The sequence below is a fragment of the Calliopsis andreniformis genome, chromosome 6 (genome assembly GCF_051401765.1).
Source record: "Calliopsis andreniformis isolate RMS-2024a chromosome 6, iyCalAndr_principal, whole genome shotgun sequence".
In the NCBI taxonomy this organism is placed as follows: domain Eukaryota; kingdom Metazoa; phylum Arthropoda; class Insecta; order Hymenoptera; family Andrenidae; genus Calliopsis; species Calliopsis andreniformis.
The window spans coordinates 4,661,945-4,672,931 of NC_135067.1; the positions used below are offsets into that span (position 1 = coordinate 4,661,945).

General features: G+C 32.3%; 3 protein-coding genes across 8 annotated transcripts; 2 read left to right on the forward strand and 1 right to left on the reverse strand.

Moving 5' to 3' along the window:
• The first annotated feature begins 942 nt into the window (after positions 1–942).
• LOC143181094 (uncharacterized) lies at positions 943–2,744 on the forward strand. Of its 6 annotated transcripts, XM_076381312.1 has the most exons (6): positions 943–1,092; positions 1,236–1,299; positions 1,749–2,102; positions 2,178–2,313; positions 2,388–2,444; positions 2,512–2,744. In XM_076381312.1, exons 3-6 carry the CDS (start codon positions 1,765–1,767, stop codon positions 2,662–2,664), a joined length of 684 nt encoding a protein of 227 aa, XP_076237427.1. In that variant the 5' UTR covers positions 943–1,092; positions 1,236–1,299; positions 1,749–1,764; the 3' UTR covers positions 2,665–2,744. The 6 variants fall into 6 exon arrangements, with proteins under 6 accessions (XP_076237427.1, XP_076237425.1, XP_076237428.1 ...); XM_076381310.1 differs by lacking the exon at positions 1,236–1,299 and having other exon boundaries at positions 1,694–2,102; XM_076381313.1 differs by lacking the exon at positions 1,236–1,299.
• Positions 2,745–3,281: 537 nt separating this feature from the next.
• Positions 3,282–5,614, forward strand: 128up (GTP-binding protein 128up). Its single transcript, XM_076379712.1, has 8 exons — positions 3,282–3,470; positions 3,547–3,712; positions 3,788–3,918; positions 3,986–4,225; positions 4,485–4,653; positions 4,721–4,850; positions 4,916–5,038; positions 5,172–5,614. The coding sequence occupies exons 1-8, from the start codon at positions 3,429–3,431 to the stop codon at positions 5,272–5,274; spliced, it is 1,104 nt and encodes a 367-aa protein (XP_076235827.1). The 5' UTR covers positions 3,282–3,428; the 3' UTR covers positions 5,275–5,614.
• A 31-nt stretch (positions 5,615–5,645) lies between these two features.
• On the reverse strand, positions 5,646–10,730 carry Dila (centrosomal protein dilatory). Its single transcript, XM_076379713.1, has 10 exons — positions 10,267–10,730; positions 10,100–10,196; positions 9,915–10,017; positions 8,628–9,072; positions 7,638–7,855; positions 6,966–7,125; positions 6,651–6,907; positions 6,071–6,242; positions 5,854–6,017; positions 5,646–5,784 (listed from the first exon to the last, which is right to left on the reverse strand). Exons 1-10 carry the CDS (start codon positions 10,597–10,599, stop codon positions 5,646–5,648), a joined length of 2,088 nt encoding a protein of 695 aa, XP_076235828.1. The 5' UTR covers positions 10,600–10,730.
• Between the last annotated feature and the right edge of the window lie 257 nt (positions 10,731–10,987).

Genomic DNA, 10,987 nt, shown 5'->3' on the forward strand with positions numbered 1-10,987 from the left:
ATGCAAAAAAAACTGAAAATTGTTTCACTTACTAGTAGAATTAAGATTGATCACCGATACTTTATTGATACCTTGATGATACGTATTAATATATTGATAATATCATTGAAATGACTAGAGAGTATTAGATTAATGATAACTGAAGTAAAATGAAACGCATTTTTTATATTTGTTTTTTATACATATATTAGAGTACTATATATGCATATACATACATTTTTTTTTTAAACGATTCGTACCTTAAATAACAATGCAGCTTTGTTTTATAATCAATATTACATTTCATATTTTTCACTGCTCTGTTAATCTATACGCTGTCATTTACGTATTTATATGCATCCATCACTAAAATATTGTTCCTGTTGCATCGTCAGTTGTACATATATTGAAGAACTGAGTAACCCAAATTGAGTATTTATCTAATTTTAATAGTGAAATCAAAGTTACAGAATTAGTCTTGAATGAGCAGCGAACGAGTCAATATAAGATTTTTACAAAAAGAGCGATTAAAAGAAGAGTGATTGTAAAGAATACATTGTTAATTGTTATATTTTTATTGTTGCGTTTTGCTGTTATATTTTGTTTGTTTTTTTGTGTTCTTGTCTTAACAATAATTTCAATTCCCCCTACGGTTATTCACCTTAACGACATCTTATCGATGTTATCAATGTATCGAATTATCTATAACATTCTGATATTATTGATATTTATCAATATCTGTATCAATAGTCCCACCTCTACTTACTAGTGATTTTATGAGTTCCTTGCGTATCTTGTTAACGCATTAATAAATTCAAATGAATCAGAAATTCCCCGCTCTTGTTTCATTTCCAACACACATCACTAACGTCACTACAAGATGTATCACTAAAAAATCCAAAGAGTCATACGTCTACAGTTGTTCATGCTTCGAAGCTTCAAGAGGGACTGAAGATAGCATCTGTCCTGCGGAAGTATTTATTATACTTTCTCAACAGAGCAGATGATATCGGTTAATTTGCTTTTAGTTAATATGATCGATAAAATAATGATCAACAATTTATGGATACGCACATTGTTAATAACAATACAATTATAGTTCTTTTTTTAATGGTAAATACTCAAATTATAATTGTAATCATAAATACATATTATTACACGTTTGTCAGTACTAAATGCTCAGAAAATGTTTATAGACAAAGTTTAAAACACTTTTTCTTGTAATAAATACAGAATTTTCTTACTCGATATTGCAGCGTCGATTCTCGATTTTCGAATTTCGAGAAGAAAAAATATATGGGTAAATTCTTGCAGTTGTTGGTAAGAGAATTAGATATATAAGATATTAATAAATAACAAAACCAACAATATTTTGATGAGAAATTATTTAGAAGGAGCGTGAGTTCAATTTTTAAAATTACTTTTCCACTTAAAATCATTTTTCCACGATAATTTATTAGTAAACGGAATATACAATGTATTTTTCTAAAAAAAATGTCAGTGAGAATACTATATAAAAATAAAACTTTATTATTTTAAACGATTTCAAGTTACCATAAATCAATACTAAACTTATGAATTTTTATAATTGAGATATCAATTTTTCATTGTAAACGAACTTATTGATTTTATCCAATCACGTTTCTTGCACTATGCAAGTAACTTAAATTGACGCTCATTTGAGAACGAATTTTTTCATTCGGAAATCGCGCAGACTCTTCGGAAAGAAATTTAATTTCAAATATCCTTCATAAAATTGGTATGGAAAGTGTAGAAAGTTCAAAGATGGAATATACATTGGAGGATGCTTGGGGAACGCTGAAAGATAATGAAGAGGAGCGACAATACGAAATAGAAAATTTAGTAAGACTAATTGTAAATAGCGGTTCAGTAAGTGCAAATCAGATTGGTGAAGCAGAGGAAATAAGGAAGAAACAACATAAGTTATGTCACAATTTAGTAAATCAAGTAGTTAAGGAAGAGCCCAGAGATTATCCTGTTCCAAAAACGTCTGATTTAATTGTTGAAGCTGTGATACAGCTAGAGAAAGAAGTTCACAGTGTGTACAGAGTTCACGAGAATATGGAAGCAATGCTTTCAGAGATAAAAGAAGATATATCTTAGTGTGTAAAGTATAACAATTATACACAGAACGCTTTGTTCAAGAGATCATATAGATTCGATAATTTCTGTTGCAGTTTAAAAGACAAAATGATGGGTCTTGACAAAATGAAGACGGCTTCTTTAAATGCTGCTAAATTGTTAGCTACTGCAAATTATAATAGAGAATATAGAACAGTGAGAAGCATGTTCAAGGAAGTGAAAGAAGATTTGGTACTAAATATAAATATAAATTTGATAACATTTTATGTATATTCAATTTATTGAAATTATATTGAAATTTACAGTTTACTGTAGTGAATAAGATCTTCCCAGAGAATGAAAAATTCCATAAATACTTAGCGGTAAATGTTAAATGCATTATTGAGTTATAAAAAATTTTTTTGAGTAAATAATACGATAAATTTTCAGACGCTAATCTCACAATACACAAAGGGTGGTGATGATTTATATGTAGATGTTACGCCTGAGACTTATGATTTAGTAAATTTTTTACTCGAAGCAGATATTATTAAGCATCATAGTACGGATAAAACTAAAGTCAAGTTAGCAAATATGTTATAAGGTGAAACTAGCATATGCATAATGGAAATTTTGTATTTATATTTTGAAAATAAATGTTTTATTTTGTACTATTGAATATAAGAGAATCTGTACTGTAATATTTATTGCTATACGTTTAAAATATTTTTTACAACATGTCAAAATTTGAACACAAAAAGATGCCTTTCTCCTAAATCCTCTGATACCTACATGTTTCCTATTCTTGTTGACTTGGCCATAATTCTTAAACTGACTCTGATCAATTAAAGATATAAAATGTTAATAAAAACTCCTTTTAATGCAATAGTTTTTATGGAAATACATACAGTACTTTAGAAAGCTTTTCTTTTTGTGATTTTTAAATTATTCATTATAATCAAGCAAGTATATAGTTGCTCATAATTTACATATGTATAAAGCTGTTTTTAATTTAATTTCGTCAATTTTAAAAAATCATGTTTGAAATTCAAACTGTTCTCGAAAATTACGTTATTTAATGTTTGAGTTTCAAATAATTTCATTCTGTCTTTGAGAACTACCTTTAAGTTCAGAAAAAAATGTTTGCGGCTTTTTTAATAGATAAAGACTGCATAGTATTTGGCTGCTTTGAATTGTGTGTGCATAGTGTGACATGTATGTGTGTAACTTGTCAGCACGTGTAAGAACCACGTAGCGAAGCATTCGCACGTAAATTTGTGATGGAAGAACGTGAGAGATCTTAATAAGAACCTATTATAAAAAGTATTATAAATTAAAGAAAGGCCGCTAAATTTTATTATTCCAAGATGAGCACAATACTTGAAAAGATAGCTTCGATTGAAGCTGAGGTAACCTCTGTTTTATTATCAAAATGGTCCATATTTTATTTACACGCTTTCCTTCATATGATCATTTTGTTAATAGATGGCTCGCACCCAAAAAAATAAAGCCACCTCTGGTCATTTAGGTTTACTAAAAGCCAAATTGGCCAAACTTAGGAGAGAGCTAATAACTCCTAAAGGTGGTGGAGGTGGTGGTGAGCAAGGTTTCGAAGTGGCCAAAACTGGTGATGCTAGAATAGGTTTTGTTGGTGAGTATCGAAATGAAATATTAAAGATGGATCTGTAACAAACAGATCTCAATTTTGTGTCTATGAAAATTACAGGCTTTCCATCTGTGGGTAAATCTACATTATTGAGTACTCTCGCTGGTGTATATTCTGAAGTGGCAGCTTACGAGTTTACAACTCTTACTACTGTCCCTGGTTGTATAAAATACAAGGGTGCAAAAATACAGGTTTCTGTGCTTACTAAATGCAAATATTCTGTTAAGAGTTTGTATTAATGATTTTCTTCTCTTTTAGTTATTAGATCTTCCTGGTATCATTGAAGGTGCTAAAGATGGTAAGGGCCGTGGAAGACAGGTTATAGCAGTTGCTAGAACCTGCAGTTTAATATTCATTGTTCTGGATGTTTTAAAACCACTTGGGCACAAAAGATTGATAGAACATGAATTAGAAGGTTTCGGATTACGATTAAACAAACAACCACCAAATATCAACTTCAGAAAAAAGGACAAAGGTGGCATCAATTTTCAGACTACGGTAATTAAGTAAAGAGAGTGATAAAACTACATCTGATTCAATTCGTTCTGTCTTCATTTTTAGGGGTGAGCAGGTTTTTGAATCTTTAATCATAATTCAGAGAAAAATTTCTTGTCCACTCTGAATCCGTAATCTCTGGTCTCTGCACACCCCTACTCACATTGATATTGTTCTGCCCTTATTATTCAAGAGAATCAGGTGTGGTTTTTAAAATGCTCATTAGATTGTGAAAAATTAAGGTTATTATATTATTTGCCAGTGTGCACAATCGGAGCTCGACTTGGAAACGGTCAAAACTATTCTGTCAGAGTATAGAATCCATAATGCAGATATTACATTACGATACGACGCTACTTCCGATGATCTGATCGATGTCATTGAAGGGAATCGTGTTTATGTACCGTGTATTTATTTGCTCAACAAAATAGGTAATTTTTATGATTTAATGATGAAAGCCAAAATATCGCTTGTGATACCGTTGATATTTAATTCTAGATCAAATTAGTATCGAAGAGTTAGACATTATTTACAAAATACCACACTGTGTACCTATTTCTGCTCATCACAAATGGAACTTCGACGATCTTCTTGAGAAGATGTGGGAATACTTGCAGCTGGTCAGAATGTAAGTTTTCAAAAGAATTCTGACATTTGATTCGATTTTATATGTTCTATTATATCGTTTTTCAGTTACACAAAGCCTAAAGGTCAACTTCCGGATTATAATTCTCCAGTAGTGCTGAACAGAGAGAGAAGAACTGTTGAAGATTTTTGTAACAAACTTCACCGATCTATTGCAAAAGAATTTAAATAGTAAGTTATTTTTTGAAACTTTGAAAATTTGAATTCGGTCGTGTCGGAGTTCTTGGACGACTTTATTTTAGTATGCTGAAGGTTAAGAGAATCAAATAGAGTGTTATTAACGATATTTTTGTTTTGTTTTCAGTGCTCTTGTATGGGGATCATCAGTAAAACATCAGCCACAGAAAGTAGGAAAAGATCACGTATTATGTGACGAGGATGTTGTGCAAATTGTGAAAAAAGTATAATTCTATTTTAAGTTTTACGCGCAATTATATCAATCAAAGAATATTTATTTGAATGAACTTTTAAAGCCATTCAATCATTTATAATTAAGTACATTGAAGCGTTCTGAATTCCTTTTTGTTTTTTATGAACGTATACAATATTTTTAGTAATACTGAATATAAAACTAAACAGAGTAATTGTACAAAAAAGGTTCAATTGTACATGTTTGAAGAACGTGAGCGAAGAGTGGTCGAAAATTAATTCTTTATCAAATAAATTCATTTGAAAATTGCGCATGCGTTTGAAACTACTGTATTTTATATAAAATACAAAATAATTAAACGCACAAAAGAATAAAAATGCATAATCAACACAAGAACTAAATGCCAATTCATAAACTTTTCAAGATATATTCCCTCCGTTGCTGGTCCAATAATTTTTCTAAGTGTTCACACTTCGACTTAGCATCATTGAGTTCTTTAGTAAGATTTTTTATCGTTAGAACCTTCTGAGTCATGACCAATTTAATTCTAAAACATGAAATAGTAATAAGTATACAGGAGATTGTTTTACGTACAATATGAGAATTGACGTAGAACCTGCTGTATAATTGAGCTGTCGAAATGTCTCTGTTTGCATTATTCTGCGTTATTTCTTGGTAAAGGGAAGCAATCTTTTCTTCCAATTCCCTTTTTTCTGCTTCAATCTCTTGTCTCGCTAATTTCTTAGCGTTATCCTTTTCCGCACTCAAACGTTTTATCACCTGAAAGTATCTTATTGTAAATCCATCAAAAATTGTCCAAAGTGATATATTACCTCGTTCGCGTTATTCAACTCGAATGCACATTCTTGTAGTTTACTTTCTACTTTCCGTAGTTGTGTTTCGGTTCCATCAAGCTTTTCTTTCACCTGCGTCAACTTACCTTTGTGGAACTGTTCATTGTCGATAGCAGTTTGCAAGTCTGTTTCAAACTTGTCTTTTAAAGATCTATAATTCAGTTAAAGCGATGAGTTATTGCTTAGAAATTAAAATCATCAGATTTATAATATAATAAAATTGATATTTCTATTTTCGAAAATATTTGAAAAATGTTTATTTAAATAATATATCATCTTATATGAGGGCAAAAGTTCCCGAACTCTTAAGTTTAACGATTTTTTGTGAAGTAGAAGTTAATTCATTTAAATAAAATAATAGATAATATCACAATACATTTTTATGTTGAGATTACTTGTTTTTTTACAAAAATGAATTAATTGAAAAAATTATTTAAAAATTAGTTGCTCAATTTTAATACAAAGTTGCTTCTTCTGCGTTAATAGAAATTACTTCGTTATTTCAAAATGTTATTGTTTATTTGTATTTCAAATAAAATTTTCCTAAATTTGATCTTACCTAAGCTTACAGTCGAAGTTTTGCTGAAGAGTCAATTTTTCATTGCGAGAATCCTGTTCAATTCTTTCGATAGCGAGTTCTATTTGTCGATCCCTTTCCTTGTTGCACTTGTCTCGTATGTTAGTCTCCAATTGTTCGATCCTTAGATTCTGTTGTTTTTTGTAGTCAGCAAGCCAAGCCTCCCATTCTATCCTCAGAGACTCTTGTAGCGATTTTTTATCTGCCGAATGCTGTTGCTTCAGAGTTTCTATATCTTGCTGAAATTTCGGATTTCAATAAAGGTTGGTTAATTCTCAATTTTGGCTATAATTGTACCTGGTACTGTTGATGCATTTGTTGCAAAGCAGACTCTTTCTCAGCATCACGTTTTGCTCGTTCCTCCTCGAATTTTTTCCTGTCGCGTTGCATCTCATCCAGGAGCTTTATTTGTTGCATGTTGAATTGATTCTCTTGTTCTTCCAATTTTTCTTTGTATCTGAGGGAAGAATACTGTTAATTCTTTATTAGTTGCAAATGTGTCATTCGTTGCGGTGGTTTGTGATGCTGATTCTTATACTAGCAAATTTTATCTAAGCCCCCCCCAAAAAAAGAACAAATTAGGTCCTTGAAGTGTAGTAACACATCTCGTTTTGACATAAAGGATTTTTTATTTGACTTGTAGTTTTTTGGTTGAGTAAAAATCGCGAACTTTCATGCTCGAAAATGAAAATATTGGTTCGCTAAACTTATTAAAAATTTCGTACTTATTTACTTAAAAATTCATTTTTTAAACAATGGCCGAGTCAGAAATAACATATGTTAAAAAATTCTGAGTAGTTAGAGATTCTAATATTTTCTACTTTTTTCATCATCATTTAATAAAAATTTTAATTTTTTAAGAGATTTTAATGTTTTCTATTTTTTTACCATCGTCCAATAAAAACTTGTAACAGAATTTATGACACAACCATTTTATGTAGAACATGGTCTCAAATATTGTTTCTATACCTGGTCCACAAAATGTTCTTCTCGTTACTCAACATCCTGTCATGACTAGCAGTGAGCTCTAATCGCAATTGTTCCAACTGTTGATTCGATCGTCGTATCGCGCGCAATTCTGTGTCCTGCAGCTCCTTCATGTGTGCGTTCCTCAATCCTTGAATTTCTTCTGAATGTTGCTCCATCATGTTTCGCAATTCGGTCTCCAGTCCCTTTACTGTCATCTCCTTAAAGCGTTACCATCACACAGTTGTCAATCTTTTTCTAAAAATAGTACAAGACTGAACATCTAAGCGATCATAGCAAAAAGCAATGAACTATTATTCTGGTTCTCAAACTGAGCCCTCTCTTCTTCTGTAGGTAAGAGAAGAGGGTTACATTTTACTAAATCGGTTAACAGGAACAGTGTCTCTCCATTTTTTGACTTATACATTATCTGGAATGTTAGAAAATTTTAATTCATTCCTTCATGTTGAATTTATTTTCATATTTTCAATTTTAGGATTGAATTAGAAATTAAAAAGACCATGGCTAATCGAGCTTACAATTAGTGAGGCATAGGAGGATTATTCGCTGGGGGAGCTCTCATTTAGTTACTAAGAGAATTTAAATTGATTTCTGTGCCAGTATATTAGCATATTAGCAAAAAAGAATTTCATATTTATTCTTTAAAGCTACATTTTTTCTAAGATCTGTCACTATAATTGTTTATTAACACTTTATCTACTGAAAGTTTATTAATGGGCTTGTAATATATGTACATATGTAATATAGATACGTATAATATAATATAGCAGCATTTAGTGGTAGATGAAGTGTTAATATTATTCATAATCGTCGTATAAGTATTGTTATCCATGTATATTACGACAGTCAATATATTAAGGAAGATTATTCTACACGGAATTTCAAGGAAATGGACCATGCACATAATGCACCCTTCGAAATCTCGCCCAAAGTTCGAGAACCAGGTTTATTAGCAATTTTTGCAACAGAGACCTTGATCTTCGTCGTCCTGGCCTCTATCCATCTTTCCCTCTTGATTTTTTCAGCTGCAGCGTAGTGTTCCTTCGCCCTTTGCAACTCTACTAGGTGCCTATCAGCAGCGGCCTTCATATCCCTTTGCATCTTCGTCTCGATGTCCTTCACTTTTTGGACCAGCGAATTGCATTTTTCAGTCAGTTCAGTCTTCTCTGAGATCAGTTGCTCGATGAACTTCTGATGTCTCTTTACGATTCCTTTGTATTTGTCGTCCTGCGCCTGTAACTTGGAAGAACTACTTTTTCGTTGGGCGTCCAATTTCTCGCAGGCTGACTTCCTCTCGGATCTCAGCTGCTCCTTCAAGAGAGTTATGGTAGCGTTTTTCTCTTCGAGTTGCAACCGTGCTGTGGCCAAGTCTTCTTTGAACGTGGGGGGTAGATGGTTCTCTACCTCTGTGACGATGCTGGGGAAGATGAAATTTTTGAGGGATTCGGGTTGAAAAAGGGAACGAAGCTGGTTGCTTTTAACTTGCTATTTTTCTTGGTTTTAAATTCCTTTGGGGGGAGGAGAGGTTCTTGGATCTCACATTGTTTAACTTTTTTAGATACAATTTAAGAAAATAAATTGCTCATTTGAACTCTAGGTTCTAAATTGCGATATTTTATCTTTTACTTTCATTTCTATTCTATATGGTTTCAAACTGATAAAATAATACTAAGTATTAATTATGTTTCTTAATGTGAATTTTAATATTTTATGATATATTATAAGAAAGTAGGTCACGAACTTTTTTTATTATTTTTCTAGAAATGTGGAATATTTTCGTAATTTTGCGTGCGTTTTAAGACATTTATATCTGCAAAAACATCGTGCAAATGAATCAAAATCAAGTGAAGATTATGTTAGTAGAAAGCTTGTGTTTTCTAAATCAAGTGGTTCATATACATTTTACAATTATTGAAAAGTTATTCAGAAAAATTCTCCAAAAGAAAACTGAAGTACAGTGCATACTATATCCATGTTGTGTAGGACAAAATAAGAATTCGTACGATGTATGCACGGTCTCTGTCGATAAAAAGTTAATGAAGGCTCAAATTACGTTATTCTTGATTTTTGAGTTATTTTCATCTTTAGAATTAAATTGTCTTTTATCCACAGTCGAACACTGTATAACGTAGACGCAGCTGTACACTCATTGAACTCACTACTAAATTAGTGCAGTTTAACACTCATTGAACTCCCTGTCAAATTAGGGCAGCTTAACACTCATTGAACTTTTTACAAAATTATCATACAAAATCATACCTGTCATAGTCAATACAAGGTAACACTTGCGAATTCTTGAAAGCCTTTTGAAGCATCGCATGATCCACCTCAGGCACGTTCACCATCGATTCGTCCAGTGTACCTATCGCATTTATTGAAATCAGTAAAAACGCTAAATAACAAACAATCTTTTCGTATACCCAAAAAATTTGCTTGTCAGCTACCCTCTTCCAATTTCGCCAGGAAGGACATAATGTTATCGTAAGTGGTTTCCCCATTTGCTGCATGTTTCTCTTTCGAGTCGTCTTTCTCTGGTTCTAGCTATGGAAGAGAGACTCAAGTAAATTTCGCTGTTTAAAACACTGAAATCGGCGAAATCTTTTCCACAAACCTGAAGATGATCGATTTCCGTCACTTCGCCAGTAATGTTTCTCTCAAGATCGTTGATCATGCTGCAGAGCTGTTCGAACGAATTAGTCGTCGTTTCGATGATATTCTGATTGTAGTCTGCTTTCTCTGCTATCACACCAAGATTTTCGGGGATATTTTCTTTGTCACCAGCGATCCTTTCTTGTGTCATTTCTATTAATTTTGGTTTGATATTCTTTGCGGGGAAAGATTTCTTGATGGGTGGTTTACTCTGTATCTTTGGGTGACTGATGTTAATCATATTCGACAACTGCACTTTCGAAGTCGTAGTGAGTAATGTTTCAGAGCCTTTCATTCAGCTATATTTATTGGGGTGTTTATGGTCACCAGGACAATACCAAGGCGACGACCGCATAACAATCACACACCTGTGTTCAAACACATCGAACTGCATGAGCTATCGTGACTGCATGTAATCACATATGCAATAAGTACTCGTCGGAGGACCCGCGAAGAGTGAGACGCTTGTAGTCCTCCCCCGTATCAATAGTCACAAGATAGTAGTAAGAAGTGTGTTTAGTTTTCTTCCTTGGTTGAAACTCGAGTACGAATTTTATAATTTTAGTGACTTTAGTTGTTAACTTTTATGTGATTCCCAAATCGATCGTCACAGACAAGTATACAGTATCGCTGGACAATTTTGGATTAGAATTGTCTAATTACAAACGTAATTAAAAATAATT

Coding starts and splice junctions, on each gene's coding strand:
- LOC143181094 (XM_076381310.1), top strand. CDS start 1,741: ATGGAAAGTGTAGAAAGTTCAAAGATGGAATATACATTGGAGGATGCT. Junction 2,103..2,177: donor ATAAAAGAAGATATATCTTA/GTGTGTAAAGTA, acceptor TTTCTGTTGCAG/TTTAAAAGACAAAATGATGG. Junction 2,314..2,387: donor AGGAAGTGAAAGAAGATTTG/GTACTAAATATA, acceptor TGAAATTTACAG/TTTACTGTAGTGAATAAGAT.
- 128up (XM_076379712.1), top strand. CDS start 3,429: ATGAGCACAATACTTGAAAAGATAGCTTCGATTGAAGCTGAG. Junction 3,471..3,546: donor TAGCTTCGATTGAAGCTGAG/GTAACCTCTGTT, acceptor TTTTGTTAATAG/ATGGCTCGCACCCAAAAAAA. Junction 4,654..4,720: donor TTATTTGCTCAACAAAATAG/GTAATTTTTATG, acceptor ATTTAATTCTAG/ATCAAATTAGTATCGAAGAG.
- Dila (XM_076379713.1), bottom strand. CDS start 10,599: ATGAAAGGCTCTGAAACATTACTCACTACGACTTCGAAAGTGCAGTTG. Junction 6,243..6,650: donor AACTTCGACTGTAAGCTTAG/GTAAGATCAAAT, acceptor ACTGAATTATAG/ATCTTTAAAAGACAAGTTTG. Junction 6,018..6,070: donor AGTTGAATAACGCGAACGAG/GTAATATATCAC, acceptor AGATACTTTCAG/GTGATAAAACGTTTGAGTGC.